This window comes from Semicossyphus pulcher, unplaced genomic scaffold (genome assembly GCF_022749685.1).
Source record: "Semicossyphus pulcher isolate SPU_LCO1_2020_fin unplaced genomic scaffold, fSemPul1.0.p SCAF_22, whole genome shotgun sequence".
In the NCBI taxonomy this organism is placed as follows: domain Eukaryota; kingdom Metazoa; phylum Chordata; class Actinopteri; order Labriformes; family Labridae; genus Semicossyphus; species Semicossyphus pulcher.
In genome coordinates this window covers 22,020,570-22,043,131 of record NW_027211696.1, presented here as the reverse complement: position 1 = coordinate 22,043,131, position 22,562 = coordinate 22,020,570, and the positions used below count along the sequence as shown (strand labels likewise).

The 22,562-nt window shown below is 41.3% G+C and overlaps 2 protein-coding genes across 4 annotated transcripts; one reads left to right on the top strand and one right to left on the bottom strand.

Annotated features, from left to right (window-relative positions):
* The first annotated feature begins 148 nt into the window (after positions 1 to 148).
* On the top strand, positions 149 to 14,928 carry pisd (phosphatidylserine decarboxylase). 3 transcript variants are annotated; one of them, XM_069673667.1, is made up of 9 exons: positions 149 to 208; positions 1,118 to 1,158; positions 2,180 to 2,316; positions 8,886 to 9,020; positions 9,683 to 9,784; positions 9,868 to 9,991; positions 12,429 to 12,506; positions 12,645 to 12,805; positions 13,828 to 14,928. In XM_069673667.1, the coding sequence occupies exons 1-9, from the start codon at positions 165 to 167 to the stop codon at positions 14,095 to 14,097; spliced, it is 1,092 nt and encodes a 363-aa protein (XP_069529768.1). In that variant the 5' UTR covers positions 149 to 164; the 3' UTR covers positions 14,098 to 14,928. The 3 variants fall into 3 exon arrangements, with proteins under 3 accessions (XP_069529768.1, XP_069529767.1, XP_069529770.1); XM_069673666.1 differs by having other exon boundaries at positions 12,429 to 12,569; XM_069673669.1 differs by lacking the exons at positions 149 to 208; positions 1,118 to 1,158; positions 2,180 to 2,316 and adding exons at positions 5,327 to 5,488; positions 6,832 to 6,969 and having other exon boundaries at positions 12,429 to 12,569.
* On the bottom strand, positions 14,389 to 19,958 carry rnf224 (ring finger protein 224). The gene is made up of 3 exons (XM_069673670.1): positions 19,435 to 19,958; positions 18,315 to 18,557; positions 14,389 to 15,404 (listed from the first exon to the last, which is right to left on the bottom strand). The coding sequence occupies exons 2-3, from the start codon at positions 18,549 to 18,551 to the stop codon at positions 15,069 to 15,071; spliced, it is 573 nt and encodes a 190-aa protein (XP_069529771.1). The 5' UTR covers positions 18,552 to 18,557; positions 19,435 to 19,958; the 3' UTR covers positions 14,389 to 15,068.
* Positions 19,959 to 22,562: the final 2,604 nt, after the last annotated feature.

Sequence of the window (22,562 nt, the reverse complement as noted above, 5' to 3'; positions counted from 1 at the left end):
GCAGGCAGAAGCTTCCTCTTTGACCAATCAAATGCCTTAGATGACATATTTCAGCCAATCACAGTGAAGAGAAGATTACCTGACAGACGAGTTCGGGGTAAATGTGTCCAAAGTACATTTTTTCTTGACTCATGACGTCCCTTCGTCACGAACACTGATCCAACATGGCGGCGGCCTTGCGGAGGGTGTGCAGCGGAGTCACTTCGAAGTAATTATGTTTTATTTAAATTTACCTAATTAAAAGTGAACATCGAGTCATCACTTAGTGACGTTTTATCTTTGTGGTCGCGTGGATGAAACTTAACGACAGTATAACGTGTTTGTAGAGTAGTGACGTTGTGTGTTGACACAGTTGACCCGTGATTACACCAACCTGTGTGCATATTTTATATGAAATTAATCTTTAATCGTGTCTAAAAGCCAACATTATGTTAAATGTGACGTCATATAGGTGATGAGAGTGTTAGTAAGAGTGATGGAAGTATCGGCTCAAGTATATTCATTCAGTTGTTACTTATTTACAATGTTACAATTTCATTTAGCAGACGCTTTTCTCCAAAGCGACGTACATCTGAGAGTTAACACAACACAAGCAACGATCGAGACAGGAGGGAACGAAGTCAGTGAGAGCCAACACACAGCTTCAGGTGTGATCAGACACTGGCGCTGACAGGCAGTGTGTAAGGCGTTTTTAAAAAATAATAATAATACATAATAACCACATCATTAGTGTAGTCATCATCATTATCATCATCATCATCATGAAAATCCTAGTCAGCATCATCAATAGCATCAACATCATTAAGGTCAGAGGTGTTCATGAAGAGCTGGGTCTTTAGCTTCTTCTTAAAGGTGCTTGTAATTGGAGTACCAGGCGCCATTCATTGGCAGACGAGGTATTTACCTGTTTTCATCACGTGAACAGGTGAGATTACCATGATCGTGTCGCTCATGGTGATGGGAAGAAAAAAAATAGAGTTCCATGAAATAATTTGAATTTTTAATTTGAATTTTAATAATTATTATTATCATTAATGTAATTATCATTATTGTTATTATATTGATAAAGAAAATTATAAAACACTCACATTCATCTGATTAAATATTTCTATTTCAGAGTTTCTCTGAGCTGCAGCCAACAGAGCCGCCTCCACACAGGTCAGTCTGCCCCTCCTCCTCCTCCCGAACCTAATACTCCTCCTTCTGACCTCCTACTAAACCTCCCCCTACCCCTGAACCTCCCCCTCCTTCTCCTAGGCTCCTCCTGAATCGCAAACTCCTCCTCCTGCTAAACCTCTTCCTGCCCCTGAACCTCCACCTACTCCTCCCTCACCTCCTTCACGTCCTCTTCCTCCTGCTTAACTCCTTCCTGTTCCTCCACCATGTAATTTGAGTATTACTCATAGTAGAACCAGGACCTGTGGAACCACTGGAACCATTGCAACCATTACAACCAGTGCAGCCATTAAGACCTGTGGAACCATTACAACCAGTACAACCATTAAGACCCGTGGAACCATTGGAACCATTAAAACCTTTAGAACCATTGGAACCATTAAAACCTTTAGAACCATTGGAACCATTAAAACCTTTAGAACCATTACACCCATTAGGACCTGTGGAACCTGTGGAACCATTAGAACCATTGAAACCATTGGAATTATTAAAACCTTAAGGACCATTGGAACCTTTAGAACCATTGGAACCATCAAAACCTTTAGAACCATTGGAACTATTAAAACATTGGAACCATTAGAACCTTTAGAATCATTAGAACCTGTGGAACCATTAGAACTATTGAAACAATTAGAACCATTACAACCATTAGGACCTGTAGAACCATTACAACCATTAGGACCTGTGGAACCATTGGAACCATTAGAACCCTTGGAACCATTAGAGCCATTGAAACCAGTGGAAACATTAGAACCCTTGTAACCCATAGAACCAATAGAACCATTGTTACCATTAGAACCTGTAGAACCCATGGAACCATTAGAACTATTGGAACCATTGGAACCATTGGAACCCATGTAACCATTGGAACCATTAGAACCATTAGAACCTGTTGAACCATTGTTACCATTAGAACCCATGGAACCATTAGAACCAGTGGAACCATTGTTACCATGAGAACTATTGCAACCAGCAGGACAATTAATTTCCTCTCTCTTTACAGGTCGTGGCTTTCTGCCCCGCCCCCGGCCCCTTCCCCTTCTGTTAGTGACAGGTGGTGGTTACCTTGGTTACCAGCACTACAGATGGAGGGGCCCACAGGAGGATGGAGCTCCACCCCCTGTGGCCACGCCCACACAGGTCAGAGAAATGACACCTTTCACAATCAGTACACAGAGTATACACGGTCATACTTCCATGTAATACAATACTGCACCTCTGACCCTCACACGTCACAGTCAATGACTGTATATAAAGATGGACGACTCCGTGTGCTCTCATTGAACAAAGTTGAAGCCAAAATAGCCCCTGTGATAAGCGCTGCCATCTTGCGATGGTGATGTTTTTTGGAGCCGGAGCTGTGCAGTAGAGTTCACCTTCTTTGGTTTTTCTTGTTTCCTCCTCCTGTCTTCTTCTGTTCTTCTTCTAATTCGACCACACATTCTTCTTCTACTGTACAGTGAGTGAGAGGGAGGAGGGAGGGGAAAGGCCCTATGTGTTATTTTCAACAAACTTTTTAGAGGTGCAGATCTACTGAGCGTTTGCAGTTTGTCACGTTAGCTACCTCACCTGCCTGTTGGCACCTGTGACCGAGCGCACTCGACATTGTTTGTTGGCACTTAGTCACGTTGTTCCCTCCTGTCTTGATCATTTTTTGTGTTTTACTAACTCTCAGGTGTACATCGCTTTGGACAAAAGTGTTTGTTAAATTAATTAAGTGTTCGCATTAGCCTGCGTGGTGCCTCTTTAGCTGGGGTCACTGGGTGAAAGGTCACAGTGATGCCAGGCCCCGCCAATTCTCTTCACTGCCCCACCTGCGTCCTGATTGGTCCATTCACTGAGGACTTGTCCTGATTGGTCACTCAGTAACTGTGCAGGGCAGAGGGAGGCTCTGATTGGACAAGAGCCTCTTACTTTGCTTTCTTCATGTGTTTTCAGCCCAATTCGGTAATGTTTGCAATGTTTTCCCTAATAATTAAATATTAATTCATATTTAGTTTATAGATTAATTAGATACGTAAAATATATAGTAATACAAATGTTTGCAGATTTGACAATGATAATATAATAAATGCTGAAAATGTAATCCATCAAATTCAATCAAATGTTATTTGTATAGCTCCAAATCATAAGCAGAGTTATCTCGAGACACTTTACAGACAGAGCAGGTCTAGACCGACTTTTTGTTCTGTCATTTAAAGAGAGGCCCAACATGAATCACCATGAGTAGCACTTAGCAACATTCGGCACATTGGCAGAAAAACTTCCTTTAACAGGCAGAAACCTCGAGCAGAACCAGACTCATGTTGAACATCTGAGGAGACTGGATGAACATGGGATAGAAGGAGATGCAGGATAGAGACAGGCAGAGAGAGCAACAAGAACATATGTTCTTACAACAACAACAACAGACACATACTTATGGTTACAATGCCAATAATAGTGGTAGACTAGGCTAAAATGTAATACACAAATAATTTAAAAAGTCTATATACATATATCTATATCTATGTACAGTACTGTGCTAAAGTTTGAAAAGCGAAGTGTGAAATGCTGTAAACCAAGAATGCTTTCAGAAAGTGTTCATAGTTTCTTTCCATCAGTGAACAAAATGCAGTGAATGAACAGAAGAGAAATCTAAATCAGATCAATATCTGGTGTGACCACCCTTTGCCTTCTAAACAGCATCAGTTCTTCTCGGTACACTTGCACACAGTTTCTGAAGGAACTCTTGTTCTTCTTCACGCTGAAGATAGTTCTTAATGACACTGGCTGCATGTTTGGGGTCGTTGTCCTGCTGCAGAATACATGTGGGGCCAATCATACGCCTCCCTGATGGTATTGCATGATGGATAAGTATCTGCCTGTATTTCTCAGCATTGAGGACACCATTAATCCTGACCAAATCTCCGACTCCATTTGTAGAAATGCAGCCCCAAACTTGAAGGAACCTCCAGCATGCTTCACTGCTGCCTGCAGACACTCGTTATCGTAGCGCTCTCCAGCCCTTCGGCGAACAAACTGCCTTCTGCTGCAGCCAAATATTTCACATTGTGACTCATCAGTCCAGAGCACCTGCTGCCATTTCTCTGCAGCCCAGTTCCTATGTGTTCGTGCATCGTTGAGTGGCTTGGCCTTGTTTCCATGTCGGAGGCTTTTTGGCTGCAGCTCTTCCATGAAGACCACTTGTGGCCAGCCTTCTCTGGACAGTAGATGGGTGTACCTGGGTCCCACTGGTTTCTGCCAGTTCTGAGCTGATGGCTCTGCTGGACATCTTCCCATTTGGAAGGGAAATAAGCTCGATGTGTTTTTCATCTGCTGCACTAAGTTTCCTCGGCCGACCACTGCGTCTACGATCCTCAACGTCGCCCGTTTCTTTGTGCTTCTTCCAAAGAGCTTGAACAGCACATCTTGAAACCCCAGTGAGCTTTGAAATCTTTGTCTGGCAGAGACCTTGCTGATGCAGTATAACTACCTGGTGTCTTGTTGCTGTGCTCACTTCCTCACCTTGGTAGCAGAGTTTGGCTGTTCCTCAGCCAGTTTTAAGCCTCCTACACAGCTGTTTCTGTTTGACTTAATGACTGTGTTTCAACCTACATGTGACACTGATGATCATTAGCACCTGTCTGGAATAATTGATTGATCATACACCTGACTATAATCCTACAACATCCCTGACTGTGTGCAGGTGTACCTGTAAGAACTGATGCTGGTTTGAAAGCAAAGCGTAGTAACACCAAATACTGATTTGATTTAGATTTTTCTTTTGTTCGCTCACTGATCATTTTGTAAATTGATCAAAATAAACAATTATTTATATTTTTGAAAGCATTCTTAGTTTACAGCATTTTTTCACACCTGCCTAAAACACAGCACAGTACAGTATATATATAGAGGGGGGAGGTGCTCTTCAGGATTAACACTCCTCCCTCTCTCTCTCTCTCTCTCTCACTTCTTCTCCTCTCCTCGTAGTGAACACTCCTCCCTCTCTCTCCTCTCTCTCTCTCTCACTTCTTCTCCTCTCCTCGTAGTGAACACTCCTCCCTCTCTCTCCTCTCTCCCTCACTTGTCTGTCTCACCTGAGTGATCTAACGGTCAGCATGTGTGCCTTGCCGTCTCCCCGCTCGTTGTCTCCTGTAACCCCCCGTTCATGGTGAGGTTCCTCCCCCGCGGCTGCCAGCGTCAGGAGCGCGACCTGCTGCGGCAGGTGAGGCGGGGGCGTGCGACTGACGCAGAGAGAGAGAGCGAGAAAGATGGAGGAAGAGGCCCGAGGAAGACAGCACGATTCAGGTGGGAGAGGAAGAGCACAGGTGTTTCAGGTGTTGTAGATAAAGAAGAGAGGAGCAGAAAAATACTGATGCAGAAAAGAGATGACAACTTCCTGTTTAAACAACTCAGTGACAGAAGAGTTCAGTGAAGGGTTCAACTGTTTACAGCTACTGATGCTGTTATTAACACTTTAGTAACAGTGTTGTTTATTCTTTTATTAACATTATGATTCATACTTTAATGAAATGTGTTACACCTGTGTAAGCATCAGTCCAACATGAAACTGCAGAAGAAGAAGGGAGGAGTAAACAGGTCAAACTAAACTACAAACAGAAAGACTACAAACCAAATATACATGACAAAACTTTATTAAAACAAACATTTCTGACAAACAGAAAAAAAACCAGGAGGAATACAGTTAAACTTGAGAGAGAGAGAGAGAGAGACAGAGAGAGAGAGACAGAGAGAGAGAGAGAGAGAGAGAGAGAGAGAGAGAGAGAGAGAGAGAGAGAGAGAGAGAGAGAGAGAGACAGAGAGAGAGAGACAGAGAGACAGAGAGAGAGAGAGAGAGAGAGAGAGCAGATTAGTGTGTTTGTGTGTGTGGTTTCTATGACGATGGCTACCATAACAGGTCAGCTATTTTAGCTTTAGCCTGCGTTAGCCTCTTTTCAGTTGATCCTGTGCTAACCTGCTAACCCAGTTAGTTCCACACACACACACACACACACACACACACACACACACACACACACACACGCACACACACACACTCAGTCAGTCTGTTCATGTGAAGTGTGCTGAAATAACTTCATAATGTTTTTTAATGAATAAAATTTAGGAACAAATTAAAAAAGTATTTTATATTTTACATATGTATATTTATTTATTTTCTTGTATTCAATTGATTTAATTTATATTTATATACGCACCTGTTTATTATATACAGGTGTACGTGTGTGTGTGTAGCTGTGCTTTACATTATGAATAAATCTACGTTTTATTTTTGCTGATTTTTAATTTCTCTGCAATTTGTGTTAGCACGTTCGCGTTCCTACTAGCTCACAGCAACATAGCATGTTAGCAACAGTGTGCTACATTAGCATCCGCTCTTCCTCCTCATCCTCCTTACACAGGCAGGCCCCGCCCCCTCCTTACCTCATCACATTAATTTCTCCTTTACCTTTTTAAAAATACTTTTTGGTCTTTGATTTCTTCTTTGGTTTGTTTTGAAGTGTTTTGCTGAACTTTTATTTCTTTTGTTGTTTCTTGTTAAATATTTTAGTTTTCTTTCGTCTCCCTCATTTTTTACCTCGCCCCTCCTCTTGTCCCCCCCATTCACACTCTCATGAAATCTCGTTGAATCTCGTTACCATAATCAGACTCCAGGTGCCTCGCTTGGCTCTCCGTCGCCGTCTGGGCGCACTTAGTGGCGGTGCGTCTCGCCCCGCCCCTTGGCGCCGTCGGCCAATCGCCTTCCTGTGCTACATCCTGTCTGTCAGCGCTCTGCGGCCATTGGCCAAACGGGTAAGAGCGGCTGCCACCTTTCTTCTGATTGGACAAAGGAAAAATTTTAGTTTATTATTTAATTGTCCTCTTTTCTTCATCAATTCGTTTTCTCCTTTTTCGGTAGCTTTCTCCTCAGTCAGTCACATGGCTCTGAGCTTCTCAGCCTCTTTGAGCTAGATGTTTTGAATCACACTTCCTGTCTTGGCTGTAAAAACACCCACCGGGCGGCTTAATGCTGCCGTTGCTCGGTCCAATGTAAAATGACAAAGGCTGAATGACGACGGAGCTTCGTTACAGCACTGAGGCGGAACCGCAGAGTAAAAAAGGCTAATGTGAAGTCATAGTGAGGTCATGAGTGAGGTCATGAGTGAGGTCATGAGTGAGGTCATGAGTGAGGGGGTCTCAGTAGGAAACCTGGAGCTCAGTCTTGTCAGTGGTCAGGTGAGCAGCTCTCTGAGTGTCAGGTGTTTGTTACAGTGTGATGTCATCATCGTGTAGTTGGACACAGATCTGAGCGACTCTCAGGTTTAACATTTAGCTGTTAGAAGCTGCTGAGTAAACAAAGTCCGTCAGATTCTCTTGATGTTGCGTCAGATATGGTCAAAAAAACATTCATACAAAAAGCAAACGATCCATCAGTCTAACCCTCTCAAATATTGGCTTTACCTTTGGTCTGATCAGAACTTCATTCACATGTGAATGTAAACTTTAATGGATCCAGACCAGTGACTGTATATATAGATGGACGACGCGTCTCCATCTGCTCCCATTGTACATAATTGATGCCAAAACAGCCCTGTGATAGGCGCCTCCATCTTGCGATGGTGACGTCATACGGAGCCAGAGTCTGCGCAGTAGAGATCGGCGAGCAAGCGGCCGTAGCCACTTCCACTAACCCAAACACACACTTAACTTACAGCAAGGATCCCGCACGCAGAACAGCTTCTTGTGTCGGTCTGAGGTTAAAGTTCACAGGTATGGAAACTTCAATGACTGTAGTGATTGTTTTAGTTACGTCTCCTCTCACCGTTCGTCCTCCGCTCTGCTCACCTGGAACTGATCGGCTGCAGGAGCCGAATTTGTCAACAGAGCTGTCAATCATCATTTTGACAGCATCAAATAACTAATTAAAAATAAACGTGTCAGAAAAATGAACACTTGGACGTAAATCAGCAGGATAAGAACTAACTATAATGAAAAATGTATCGGGCGTGTATTTTGATTTCATAGTTTGACTCATGTCCCATCTGTTAACATGGAGGAGGCGGGCTTTATGAGCTATACTGCAGCCAGTCAGCAGGGGGCGCCCAAAATGTTTTGGCTTCACTATTAGGGAGCTGTCATGTTGTCCATCTTTTTATACAGTCTATGATCTAGACTAGAACTCTGAGGAACCCCATGACTCCTGATGGTCTCGATCAGGGAGACGGTCATGTCTCTGTGTCTGCAGGCGTAACATGATAAACTGTCCCATGCTTACAAACATCCGACAGCAGCTCTCTAAATAACCTCCTCCATTCTGCACTGTCTGCTCCTCACTCAGCCACGAGCTAATGTTAGCTTAGCGACAGCAGCTGGACCAGGTGGTACCAGATGTTAAGATATGAAACATCAATTAATGTGATGTGAAGACAGCAGCTCTGGTCTGCATTCACGTGTCCTCTGGAAAGTCTGTATGTTACAGTCTAAATGAAGTTTATCAGCACTGATATCACCTCCTCTCTCTCTTTCTCCTCCTGCTCTTTATGCCTTACATCCCTCTGGTCTTCTTCTCTTCATCCTTTTCTTCAGACCTCCTCCTCCACTCTCTTTATCCTTCTCTTCCTCCTCTTTCTTCAACACTATAAATCTCTGATTAATAACCTGACAGAGGGATCTTTTATCATAAACCTGGTGATAATAACTGACCTGTAGTTTCATGTCTGGTGCTGCAGGTGGCTTTGTACCGCTCCTTCCCAACGCGCCTCCTCTCTCGGGCATGGGGGCGTCTGAACGGGGTGGAGCTCCCCACCTGGCTGAGGAAACCAGTGTACTCACTCTACATCTGGACGTTTGGAGTCAACATGCAGGTCAGAAAATATGTCTTTAGCTGTGTGCCAATCCAAAGGCTGCAGCCTTAGAAGGGCGTATTTCAAGGCTGATTGCATCACAGTGGCACATCGAAGGCTGCCTTACTTCAAAGGCTCCTTCAGATAAGCCAATAAATACGTCCTCCTTTTCCCGGGCTGCGAAGGATCCATCAGGTGCATCCTTCGCGGCCCAACGTATCCCGTAATTCATTGCGCACCAATTCAAACGTGATGGATGACTCTTACACAGCCGAGGAATACACTTTAAATGTAAAAAGTTTTGGTTCCAACTCAATCGTAGAGCAGCGATAGGAGCGGCGTTTGGTGACGAAAGGGTAAGGGCGGGAACAGCTGGTGATGCAAACAGGAAATCCTCCGTAGACCAGTCCGTCTCATTTCAGTTCGGCCTTAACATCTATGCAGGCTCTGAATTACTCATCCTCTGTGGACCGCCTCCTTCGAAGGATGCAGCCCCTGGATTGGGACACAGCTATTGTGTTTCTGTTGATTGTTTAATGACATCAAAAACAGGAAGTGTAGAACAGGAAGTGTAGAAAAGGGAGTGTAGAACAGGAAGTGTCAACAGGAAGTGTAGAACAGGAAGTGTAGAACACACAGCTGCAGAGTGGTTATTTAATCTAAGTTGTTCTGTCGACCAATAGGAGGCTGCCGTGGAGGATTTACATCACTACAGGAACCTGGGAGAGTTCTTCAGACGACGCCTCAAACCTGCAGTCAGACCTGTCTGCACCTCCTCCTGTCTGGTAACTCCTCCTCTCTCTTTGTCCTCCTCCTCCTCCTCCTCCTCCTCTTCCTCCTCTGATGAATCGGTCATGTCATTGGTCAGATCTCTCCTGCTGATGGGAGGATCCTGCACTTTGGTCGGGTGAAGAACTCGGAGGTGGAGCAGGTGAAGGGGGTCACCTACAGTCTGGAGAGCTTTCTGGGTCCACAGAAGAGGCAGAGCGACAGTGAGGCCACGCCCCCTCCATCATCCAATTCATCAATAATGAATTATTTAGTTATACATCATTAGATGATTAAATCTGTCAGTCGACTCTAAAAAAAAAATTCAACTACAAACACGCAACACAGATTTACACTGTAAAAAATAAAGTCAAGAATAAGAAACTGTGTAGAATCTATCTCTCTCTTAGCAAAGACCTAGTCCTGACTTGTGACTTGTTTATTCTGACTTGTTACTTGTTGGTCCTGACTTGTGCCTTGTGGATCCTGACTTGTGATTTGTTGATCCTGACTTGTGTGTTGTTGAGCCTGACTTGTGACTTGTTGATCCTGACTGGTGACTTGGTGGTTCTGACTTGTGCCTTGTGGGGCCTGACTTGTGACTTGTTATTTGTTGATCCTGACTTGTGACTTGTTGGTCCCGACTTGTTAATTGTTGATCCTGACTTGTGACTTGTCCTGACTTGTGTCATGTTTGGTCCTGACTTGTGACTAGACCTGACCTGGGGCTTTTTGGTCCTGACTTGTGGCTTTTTGTCCCTGACTTGTGTGTTGTTGGTCCTGACTTGTGACTTGTTGGTCCTGACTTCAATTCAATCCTTTTATTGTCATTGTCATAGTAAATATAACAATGAAACTTGTTACTTGTTGATCATCCTGACTTGTGACTTGTTGATTCTGACTTGTGTGTTGTTGATCCTGACTTGAGTGTTGTTGAACCTGACTTGTGTGTTGTTGAGCCTGACTTGTGACTTGTTGATCCTGACTGGTGACTTGGTGGTCCTGACTTGTGACTTGGTGGTTCTGACTTTTGCCTTGTGGGTCCTGACTTGTGACTTGTTATTTGTTGATCCTGACTTGTGCCTTGTTGGTCCTGACTTGTGACTTGTTGATTCTGACTTGTGTGTTGTTGATCCTGACTTGTGTGTTGTTGATCCTGACTTGTGACTTGTTGATTCTGACTTGTTACTTGTTGGTCCTGACTTGTGCCTTGTTGTTCCTGACTTGTGATTTGTTGATCCTGACTTGTGTGTTGTTGAGCCTGACTTGTGACTTGTTGATCCTGACTGGTGACTTGGTGGTTCTGACTTGTGCCTTGTGGGGCCTGACTTGTGACTTGTTATTTGTTGATCCTGACTTGTGACCTGTTGGTCCTGACTTGTTAATTGTTGATCCTGACTTGAGACTTGTCCTGACTTGTGTCATGTTTGGTCCTGACTTGTGACTTGTTGTTCCTGACTTGTGACTTGTTGATCCTGACTTGTGTGTTGTTGAACCTGACTTGTGTGTTGTTGAGCCTGACTTGTGACTTGTTGATCCTGACTGGTGACTTGGTGGTCCTGACTTGTGACTTGGTGGTCCTGACTTGTGACTTGGTGGTTCTGACTTGTGCCTTGTGGGGCCTGACTTGTGACTTGTTATTTGTTGATCCTGACTTGTGACTTGTTGGTCCTGACTTGTTAATTGTTGATCCTGACTTGTGACTTGTCCTGACTTGTGTCATGTTTGGTCCTGACTTGTGACTAGACCTGACCTGGGGCTTTTTGTCCCTGACTTGTGTGTTGTTGGTCCTGACTTGTGACTTGTTGGTCCTGACTTCAATTCAATCCTTTTATTGTCATTGTCATAGTAAATATAACAATGAAACTTGTTACTTGTTGATCCTGAGTTGTGACTTGTTGATTCTGACTTGTGTGTTGTTGATCCTGACTTGTGTGTTGTTGATCCTGACTTGTGTGTTGTTGATCCTGACTAGTGACTTGTTGGTCCTGACTTGTGACTTATTGGTCCTGACTTGTGACTTGTTGGTCCTGACTTGTGACTTGTTGGTCCTGACTTGTGCCTTGTGAATCCTGACTTGTGATTTGTTGGTCCTAACTTGTTCCATGTGGAACCTGATTTGTGACTTGTTGGTCCTGACTTGTGACTGGTCCTGACTTGTGACTTGCTGATCCTGACTTGTGACTGGTCCTGACTTGTGACTTGCTGATCCTGACTTGTGACAATCGTGGTCCTGACTTGTGATTTGTTGGTCTTGACTTGTGACTAGTCCTGACTTGTGACTTGTTGATTCTGACTTGTGACAAGCGTGGTCCTGACTTGTGACTTGTTGGTCTTGACTTGTGACTAGTCCTGACTTGTGACTTGTTGATTCTGACTTGTGACAAGCGTGGTCCTGACTTGTGACTTGTTGGTCTTGACTTGTGACTAGTCCTGACTTGTGACTTGTTGATTCTGACTTGTGACAAGCGTGGTCCTGACTTGTGACTTGTTGGTCTTGACTTGTGACTAGTCCTGACCTGGGGCTTTTTGGTCCTGACTTGTGACTGATCCTGACTTGTGACTTGCTGATCCTTACTTGTGACTGATCCTGACTTGTGACTTGCTGATCCTGACTTGTGACTTGTTGACCACTGCCTGACCATGTGTATCTGTCTTTAGACTCGTCGTCCTTCAGGGACCTCCTCCTGTCAAGTCCTGATAACGACCTGTTCCACGTGGTGGTCTACCTGGCACCAGGTGACTATCACTGCTTCCACTCGCCCACAGACTGGAGGGTGGAGCTTCGGCGTCACTTCCCAGGTATGGGCGTATCCTTGTGTTCACCTGTGTGCTTCCTGCTATAGACCTGCTCTTCATGTCTTCTCTCCTCGTTAGGCTCGTTAATGTCCGTGAATCCAGGCGTGGCTCGTTTGGTCAAAGAGCTCTTCTGCCTTAACGAGCGAGTGGCGCTCACTGGCCAATGGCAGCATGGCTTCTTCTCATTAACGGCGGTAGGAGCCACCAACGTGGGCTCCATCAGAGTTTACTTTGACCAGGTGAGTTTGTTATTGTTATTTCTTAACAGTTTTATTTTTCAGCATGTTTAATGAAGTGTTTTCACGTTTATCAAGTCGATACTAAATATGGCTTCACTGGTTTATACATTTCCAAGTTCTATCCATCCAGTTGTTAAGTGGTAACATCACGTGATGTATTTGTAACGTGTCCCTGGCGTGTTTTTAATGTGCCTCTGACGTGTATGTAACAAGTCAAACAGGAAGACTACATTCAAACAAAGTCTGTTTAACTTTGTTTGAGAGAAATTTTCTACATGCTAACATTCAGTATGATAACCTATTGACCTTTTATTTACAAGTGCTCCTGAACAGAGAGCAGGGGGAGGCTACATAGTGATAATAATTTACTGCGATAAAAGACCTGCTCACATCTGAGCTACGGTCTCTTATAATTTAGCCCCGGCCCGGTACCCATCACTTATAACTCACACACCCTCCAAAACCTGGTTGTTCGAACTTTGTATTTCATGGACGTACAGATTTCTAGCAGTTCTGGGCGTCTTTATGATAAATACATTAACCAGAACATGTCATAACAACTGTAGAAGTCATCTCACTAGCTTGCTAAAAGCTAGTTCACCTCCTCAAGCCCCTCAATGGAGAAGAGCTGCACTCACAGCTCTGTTAGAATGAAATGTGTTTACTTTCTGTTTGACTCTAAAAGACGCCTCAGTAACAAAAAGAAGCTTGTGTTAATTAGGTTGTTAAACAACGACTGACAGAGCGTTTGGACCCGGAAGTGGGTTCACGCCACAGACGTCAGACTTAACAAGCTGATATATACTGTGTGGATGTATATATTTATCCATGTAAAGATACAAAGTTTGTGGGTACTTGCTACATACATACATATACATGTTGGATCTCTCTCTAAACATAAATAAGAGTACGGTCGAAACCTGCTGGCGTGTCCTGAGATAACTCTGGTCATGATTTGAGCTGTATAAATACATATGATTGATTTGTTTGTAGATTTAACAGTTGTTGTGTTTCCTCTTCAGGAGCTTCAGACAAACGCTCCTCGCTACAGTAAAGGCTCCTTTCATGACCGTAGCTACGTTGGTGCTGGCGACCAGGAGTTGAAGGCAGCAGATGTGGGGGGCGTGGTCGCAGCTGAAGGAGGGGGCGTGGCCTTACAGAAAGGGGCGGCGGTGGGTGAATTTAACCTGGGCTCCACCATCGTTCTGCTGTTCGAGGCTCCAAAAGATTTCAGCTTTAACCTGCAGCCAGGACAGCGAATCAGAGTTGGGGAGGGGCTTGGCAGCCTCTGATTGGCCAAGCTGCAGACTTGGGGGGAGGGGCCTGACGATGAGGGACTGTGAAGGACAGATTTTTACAGTAAAGGCATCGTGGGTACGTTTCTCTGAAACAAAAAAGCAGCGAAAGACATCTTTGTTTTTTTATTACAATGCCTCAAGCTCCCAGGATGCCTTGTGCCTCAGACGGGGAAAATGCCAGACCTCTCTCGCTCTCTCTCTTTTTCTATTCTGACTGTCGCTCGCCCAGTAACAACCAATAAACTCAAATCTTTGAATTCACAAAAAAAAACATGAACGTTTACATTAAATTTAACAAACTTTAATTGTTCATTAAAATATTAAAGTTCATATTTACACAAAGTTTGTCCAACCACTGAAACATTTTGAATGTTTGAAGCTTTATTGTTCACTTGTTCTCTAAAGGTTTTATTTTTGTCTCTATTTAACCAATCAGAGCTGTTAGCATTTAGCTAGCAAACACATCTGAAGGAGCTGATGGTGGAAAGAGAACAGGAAGCATGTGATTGGTCAGTAACAAACAGTCATATTAATATTAGTTAATTATATTTGTGGGTGTTAAACTGTGAAGAGGTTTGTTCTGCTTCTTTTGTAAAATATGTAAAAATTAATAAATGTTTCTTTTTCAGCTGCTTTTGATTTGAAATGATGTGTAAGTACTCTGTATGTACTCTTACACAGTCTAATAATAATGGTGCTTTTAACAGTATTTTTACAGTGTTGGATTGCTACTGTGTGTATGATTCCTTCTTCCACCCCTGATTATACTGTATCTAATATTAATACATAATATATAATGTTATCGCTAATACAGTAAAAACTATCAGTCACATAAATATTCTCCTTTATCTGTTCATGTTTGTTTTTAATTTTATTTAAGATTTTTATTGCATTTTTTAAATATAGTAAGATTTGACTTTATCACTCACAACAAACACTGCAGGCAGCACATTCATTGGTCAGTCTTATCCCCGCCCCCTGCAGCACAACCAGCAGCACAGCCAATAGGAGGGCGGGGGGCAGCAGTTGCCGTAGCGATGGAAGCGCGGCTCAGCCAGACCTCCATGCGACCAGCTGTCGTCCGTCACCTCCTTCCCCAACCACAGCTTCCCATCCCGGCCAGTGTCTGCAGGCCATGCCCCCTCCCTTTGGGTGGAGCTCCAGGAGGACATGGAGAAGGAGGAGGTGCAGGTCTGCTGGGCCTTCACCCCCAGGAAAAAGGCCAAGTCCAGGTCGAGACCGGCTGCTCCACCACGGGGCCGAGGTGTGTTCTGTCGACACTGAGGACACGGGATCCACACCTAAAGGGATGGAGCCAAATTATTTTTAGTATATTCTTTTATTTAAAGTTCACATAGTCTCCAAATATGAGGTTAGCTTCAGTTAGCTTAGCGCAGAAACAGCCGCTAGAAATGTCCTTCAGAGGGACACGTCTTACTTTATACTGTGAGGATGTTTTAGAGCCTGGATGCTGCACTGTGAATGCGGGACACTACTAACAGCAGGACGTACACTTTACACGAGTATCTGTACTTATACTTTACACGAGTGTATGTACGTATTGTTTAAACAAGTATCTGTACTTATACTTTACACGAGTATCTGTACGTATAGTTTAAACAAGTATCTGTACGTTTAGTTTAAACAAGTATCTGTACGTTTACTTAACACGAGTATCTGTACTTATACTTTACACGAGTATCTGTACGTATAGTTTAAACAAGTATCTGTACTTATACTTTACACGAGTATCTGTACTTATACTTTACACGAGTGTATGTATGTATAGTTTAAACAAGTATCTGTACTTATACTTTACACGAGTGTATGTACGTATAGTTTAAACTAGTATCTGTATTTATACTTTACACGAGTATATGTACGTATAGTTTAAACAAGTATCTGTACTTATACTTTACACGAGTATCTGTACGTATAGTTTAAACTAGTATCTGTACTTATACTTTACACGAGTGTATGTACGTATAGTTTAAACTAGTATCTGTATTTATACTTTACACGAGTATATGTACGTATAGTTTAAACAAGTATCTGTACTTATACTTTACACGAGTATCTGTACGTATAGTTTAAACTAGTATCTGTATTTATACTTTACACGAGTATATGTACGTATAGTTTAAACTAGTATCTGTACTTATACTTTACACGAGTATCTGTACGTATAGTTTAAACTAGTATCTGTACTTATACTTTACACGAGTATATGTACGTATAGTTTAAACTAGTATCTGTACTTATACTTTACACGAGTATATGTACGTATAGTTTAAACAAGTATCTGTACTTATACTTTACACGAGTATCTGTACGTATAGTTTAAACTAGTATCTGTACTTATACTTTACACGAGTATATGTACGTATAGTTTAAACAAGTATCTGTACTTATACTTTACACGAGTATCTGTACGTATAGTTTAAACTAGTATCTGTACTTATACTTTACACGAGTATCTGTACGTATAGTTTAAACAAGTATATGTACGTATAGTTTAAACTAGTATCTGTACTTATACTTTACACGAGTATCTGTACTTATACTTTACACGAGTATATGTACGTATAGTTTAAACTAGTATCTGTACTTATACTTTACACGAGTATATGTACGTATAGTTTAAACTAGTATCTGTACTTATACTTTACACGAGTATCTGTACGTATAGTTTAAACTAGTATCTGTACTTATACTTTACACGAGTATATGTACGTATAGTTTAAACTAGTATCTGTACTTATACTTTACACGAGTATATGTACGTATAGTTTAAACAAGTATCTGTACTTATACTTTACACGAGTATCTGTACGTATAGTTTAAACTAGTATCTGTACTTATACTTTACACGAGTATCTGTACGTATAGTTTAAACAAGTATATGTACGTATAGTTTAAACTAGTATCTGTACTTATACTTTACACGAGTATCTGTACTTATACTTTACACGAGTATATGTACGTATAGTTTAAACTAGTATCTGTACTTATACTTTACACGAGTATATGTACGTATAGTTTAAACTAGTATCTGTACTTATACTTTACACGAGTATCTGTACTTATACTTTACACGAGTGTATGTACGTATAGTTTAAACAAGTATCTGTACTTATACTTTACACGAGTATATGTACGTATAGTTTAAACAAGTATCTGTACGTATAGTTTAAACAAGTATCTGTACTTATACTTTACACGAGTGTATGTACGTATAGTTTAAACAAGTATCTGTATGTATAGTTTAAACAAGTATCTGTACTTATACTTTACATGAGTATATGTACGTATAGTTTAAACAAGTATCTGTACGTATAGTTTAAACAAGTATCTGTACTTATACTTTACACGAGTATATGTACGTATAGTTTAAACAAGTATCTGTACGTATAGTTTAAACAAGTATCTGTACTTATACTTTACACGAGTATATGTACGTATAGTTTAAACAAGTATCTGTATGTATAGTTTAAACAAGTATCTGTACTTATACTTTACACAAGTATCTGTACGTATAGTTTAAACAAGTATCTGTACGTTTACTTAACACGAGTATATGTACGTATAGTTTAAACAAGTATCTGTATGTATAGTTTAAACAAGTATCTGTACTTATACTTTACACAAGTATCTGTACGTATAGTTTAAACAAGTATCTGTACTTATACTTTACACGAGTATATGTACGTATAGTTTAAACAAGTATCTGTATGTATAGTTTAAACAAGTATCTGTACTTATACTTTACACGAGTGTATGTAGGTATAGTTTAAACAAGTATCTGTACTTTTACTTAACACGAGTGTATGTACGTATAGTTTAAACAAGTATCTGTACTTTTACTTAACACGAGTATCTGTACGTGTACTTTTTTTTAAAGGTTTTTTTTGGCTTTTGCCTTTATTATATAGGACAGCTGAAGATAGACAGGAAATCTTGGGTGGAGAGAGTGAGGGACGACGTGCACCAAATGATCGGCAGACCGGGAGTCAAACCTGTGACGAGGACTGTAGCCTCTGTATATGGGGCGCCTGCTCTACCAACTGAGCTAAACCAGCACCCCTGTATGTGTACTTTTACACAAGTATCTGTACTTATACTGGACTTCAGAATGTGTACTTTTACCACCCCTGTCTGTAGTAAACACAGGTCATATTAGTCAGGTGAGGGTTGATGATGTCATCACTTACCTGCTCATTGATCACCGTGTCCAGCCTTTTTAGACACGCCTGACAGAAGGCGTGGCCACAGTGCAGTCGTCGCGGCAATCTGGTTGTCAGGTCATAGCTGCCAAAGCATACAATGCACACCAGGTCCTGCCTCCTCAGTGACATCACCGTCTCCACGGCAACAGTGGAGGGAGGAGGAGGGAGGGGCTGACAGGTCACTTCCTCTTCTTCTTCATCTTCGGTTCTGTCATCTGACATTTTGTCCTGAAAGACGATGAGACGATAACAACATTAAAGAATGTTTAAATAAGACAAACATTAAGTACAAGAGTTGTTGTCATGTTTTATTGTCGTCCATTTTGTTTCCACATTAGAGCTGATGAGGAACGACTTCCCGTCTATAAAGGGACCATCAATGAACACATGCTACTACTTTCAGAGACAAATGTGTGAAATTAATTCAAATGAAATATTTTTTGTTTAAAGCTACAGGCTCAGATTAAATTAATCAGATTACTTTAAACAGATTACATTATCAGATTACATTAAAGCTCCTGTGAGGAGTTTTTCACTGGTTATGGAATCAGACTGAAATGATTTCTGATGACTCTATATGAGCTACAAAAGCAAACCAGACCATCAGAGACAAGTTTGATTATTTCTATATAGTTTTTTTAAAATGGGGGTTGATTTGATTTGATTTAATTTATTTAGCACATCTTACATACATTCTCTTACCGTTAATCAAAAAACAATTATAAAGTTGTTTTTACAAACGGGGAAAAAAGGCTCCAATAACATTGTAAATAAAGGGACAGTCAGACGAGTACAGAGATAATTATGGTTCGGTGTCAGATGAAGTGATTCACTGCACGCTGCCTTTGTGCTGTCAAAGTGAGTGATACATTAGACTGTTAAAGAAATCACGATGAGACTGTTAGATAAAAACCACCACTGAAGTATGAACAGGACAAAATCAGCAAAGACATAAGAGGTGCGGCTTTGTCCACAGGGGGCGGCAAAATCAACACAAACCCAAAGTTCCTCCCAGCAGCTTTAAACCGATTATATTATTCAGATTACATATATCAGATTAGATTAATTAGATTAAATTAGATTTTTAAAGGAAACAGGAACTCACCTGGATGTTCTTCTTCCTGTTTCTTTACATCACATCTTCTCTTCTTCTCTCTGTCTTTTATTGCAGCTTTCTGTCTTCTCTCATCCTCTTTGTTAACATGTATTCTCTCTTCTTTCTTCTTCTTCTTTTCTTCTTATTTTTCCCGTCTTTCTGTCTTTTTGTCTTTTATTTCCAGTTCTTCTTTTGTTGTTTTTTTTGGCTGATTTTTCTCCTTAGTTCTTGTTTTGTTCTTCCTTTCCTCTTTTGTTCTCTCCTTTTCTTTCTTCTTCTGTGTTTCACTTCTCTTTTCCTTCTTTTCTCTTGTGGCTTTCTCTCTTCTTTATTCCCTCTTTTCTTCTTTTCTGTCTGTTCGTTCTTGTCATTCAGCCTCAGAGAGAGAGAGAGAGAGAGAGAGAGAGCGCTTCATCAATAATTCAGCCTCACTTGGCCAGCTGCGCACACACTGAATGTGTTTTTATCTTGAACAGTTTTTATATTAGGTATATAAAGGCCTATATATGATACTATAACACAACAAATAATGATGATAAATGATATTTCACAGAAATTACAACACATGTAAATACTCATATAAGAATATGATATATGATGACATTTGTTACACGTCTTTAACTAAACCAAAGAGAAAGTTTAACAACAGAAGATAAACATGAATGTGTGTTAAAGTCATCATAAAGAACAGCAGGTTTAAAATGTTCATAAAGTTCACAATAAACTGACACTGAGTGAAACCTGATCAGCCAATAGAAAGACGAGCTGCTCTCAGCTCAGCCTATCAGGTTACAGCTCACTGTGCACTGACTGATGTCGCCTAGCAACAGAGAGAGACATTCAAAGGTTCGTCACATGAAGAGGAGCAACAACATTTGTAAATATATACAGTAATATAAATACATCTGTGTGTGTGTGTGTGTATATATGTACACACATACACACAGGCACGCACTGTGGGCTAAATGTCCCATCTGTCATTGAATGCAGCACAGTTCACCATGCTGAGTCCTGCCCCTTTAAGAGCAGCATCTGAATACATGTGTGACATATGCCCTGGGTTTTACCTGTCAGGCTGCTCACCCAGGCTGCCTGCAGACAAACCCTCAGGTTATAATAACTGCTGAGGTCATTTAGAGGAGATATCATGATGTTTATATAATGAGTCTTTATTTCAGCTCTGCATGTACAAAAGTCTTCCTCTCTGAATGAACAGTTTATTTTTCACACGTCATTCTGTGAACATTTACACCTTAAAAACTCGTTCACACAAACGTTAAAGTCATTGTTACAAAAATATAAATACTTCCTGAAAACCATCCTGGTTTCCTCTGACGAAGAAAACAGACCAAATATAAAATATATGAAATATAAACTTCCCCTCAGAAACTCATGCTAAAGCGTATCATCTGTTAATGACACAAAGCTTGTTATCATTAAAGTATATCAGATTAAATCATGTAATTATTGATTAAAATGTGACAAACAAACAAAGTTACAATCAAAGATCAATAATCATTAAATGTGCACTAACTGTGTTTTTGTGCTGGCAGCTTCTTTTTTCTGAACAAAGCAGTGCAGCTCAGCAGCAACACGCCCCCAGCTGCTCTGTCTCTCACATGAAATACTTCAACTTCTGAAACACTGCTGTGCATGTCAATGTCACTCCTCCCTCACCGACCAATCAAAATCAAGAATGGGCGAGACTTCAGATATTAACTTTGTCAACCACAATGGCGGAGGAGAAGCTAATCCTTTCGTTTTTTAAGGGAACAGTTTTCAGGTGTAGAGCTGCTGCTGACGCCGGGACACGATTCCTTTACATCATTTTTATTTTTACTTTATTAAAGATCACCTGTTCACTATGATCACCTGTTCACTATGATCGCCTGTTCACTATGATCACCTGTTCACTATGATCACCTGTTCACTATGATCGCCTGTCCACTATGATCATTAATGTATTTTATATTCTGTTTCCTTGTTTTTAGTTTCAGGTCAAACTTCAGCAGGAGACATAATTATTAGTGTTATTTATAACATTATATTATATTATACAGTATATTAGAATACAGTATAATAATATATTATTTTATATTATAGAATACAGTATAATATAGTATAATAACATATTAATATAATATAAAATATTCAGTAAGGGGATGTTGAGTTCCGTTTCTCTAATTCTTTGTCTAATATTTTTTACTCAACACAGGAAGTTTACAGAGTTTGTAGTTTTTTAATGTTGTGCTGGCGAGAGAAACATCAAGGAAACAACTTCACGTCCTGTCCTTCTTTATTTCCTTCTGTAGTTTGTTGTATTCTCTGTCTTCCTTGTTCTTCTTCGCTTTCTTTTGTTACTTCCTTGTTTCCTTCCTTGTTTCCTCAGAGGAAGGAAGGAAACATCAACTTAAAATAATAATAACAATGATCAGGCCGGTCACAGTCCTCCTGCTGCTGTGACATCACTTCCTCCTCCTGCAGCGGTAGCAGCAGGCACGGCACCTCCCCCCCTCCTCCTCCACTCCAGCTTCCTTCACCATATATGGCGGCGGGGGGGCGGAGCTTGACACGCCATAGGGGTTTCCATCGTTATTGCTCAGAGTCATTGGATTGGCTATCACAGTGGCGTCATCGGAGGGGCGGAGCTTAGCTCGAGGAATGTTGACATCCCCGTACGGGTTCTCAGGGGAGACGTTGATGTTTGATGACATAACGACGAGTCACAGGAGGGCGGGGATAAAGATGATCAATCAATCAACCAATCAGGCAGCCGTCCAAGCAGAAGACACCAGGAAGTCAGGGTGAGAGAGCTCTGTGGAGAAGAGTAAGAGAGAGAATGATAAATAGAAAGTTGTTTGTTCATATAAATCATTTCAAGTTTTTTTTAACATACATTTGACAAGTCTGTTCATGGAATTCACAAAAGTTGCTGCTAATCAGATAGACGCTAACATGGTAGCAGCAACATGTTTATGAAGCAACATTGCGACAGCAGTAAAATGTTGTGATGTCAGCTACATCTCTGTGCTGCTGTTTGCTCCAAAAAGCTACTTTCTCTGAAGTGCCAAAAGCAGTTCCTCTGGTGTCCACTTGAGGCTGCCTCCAGCAGTGAGTCAGTCCCCATAGAGCCCCAT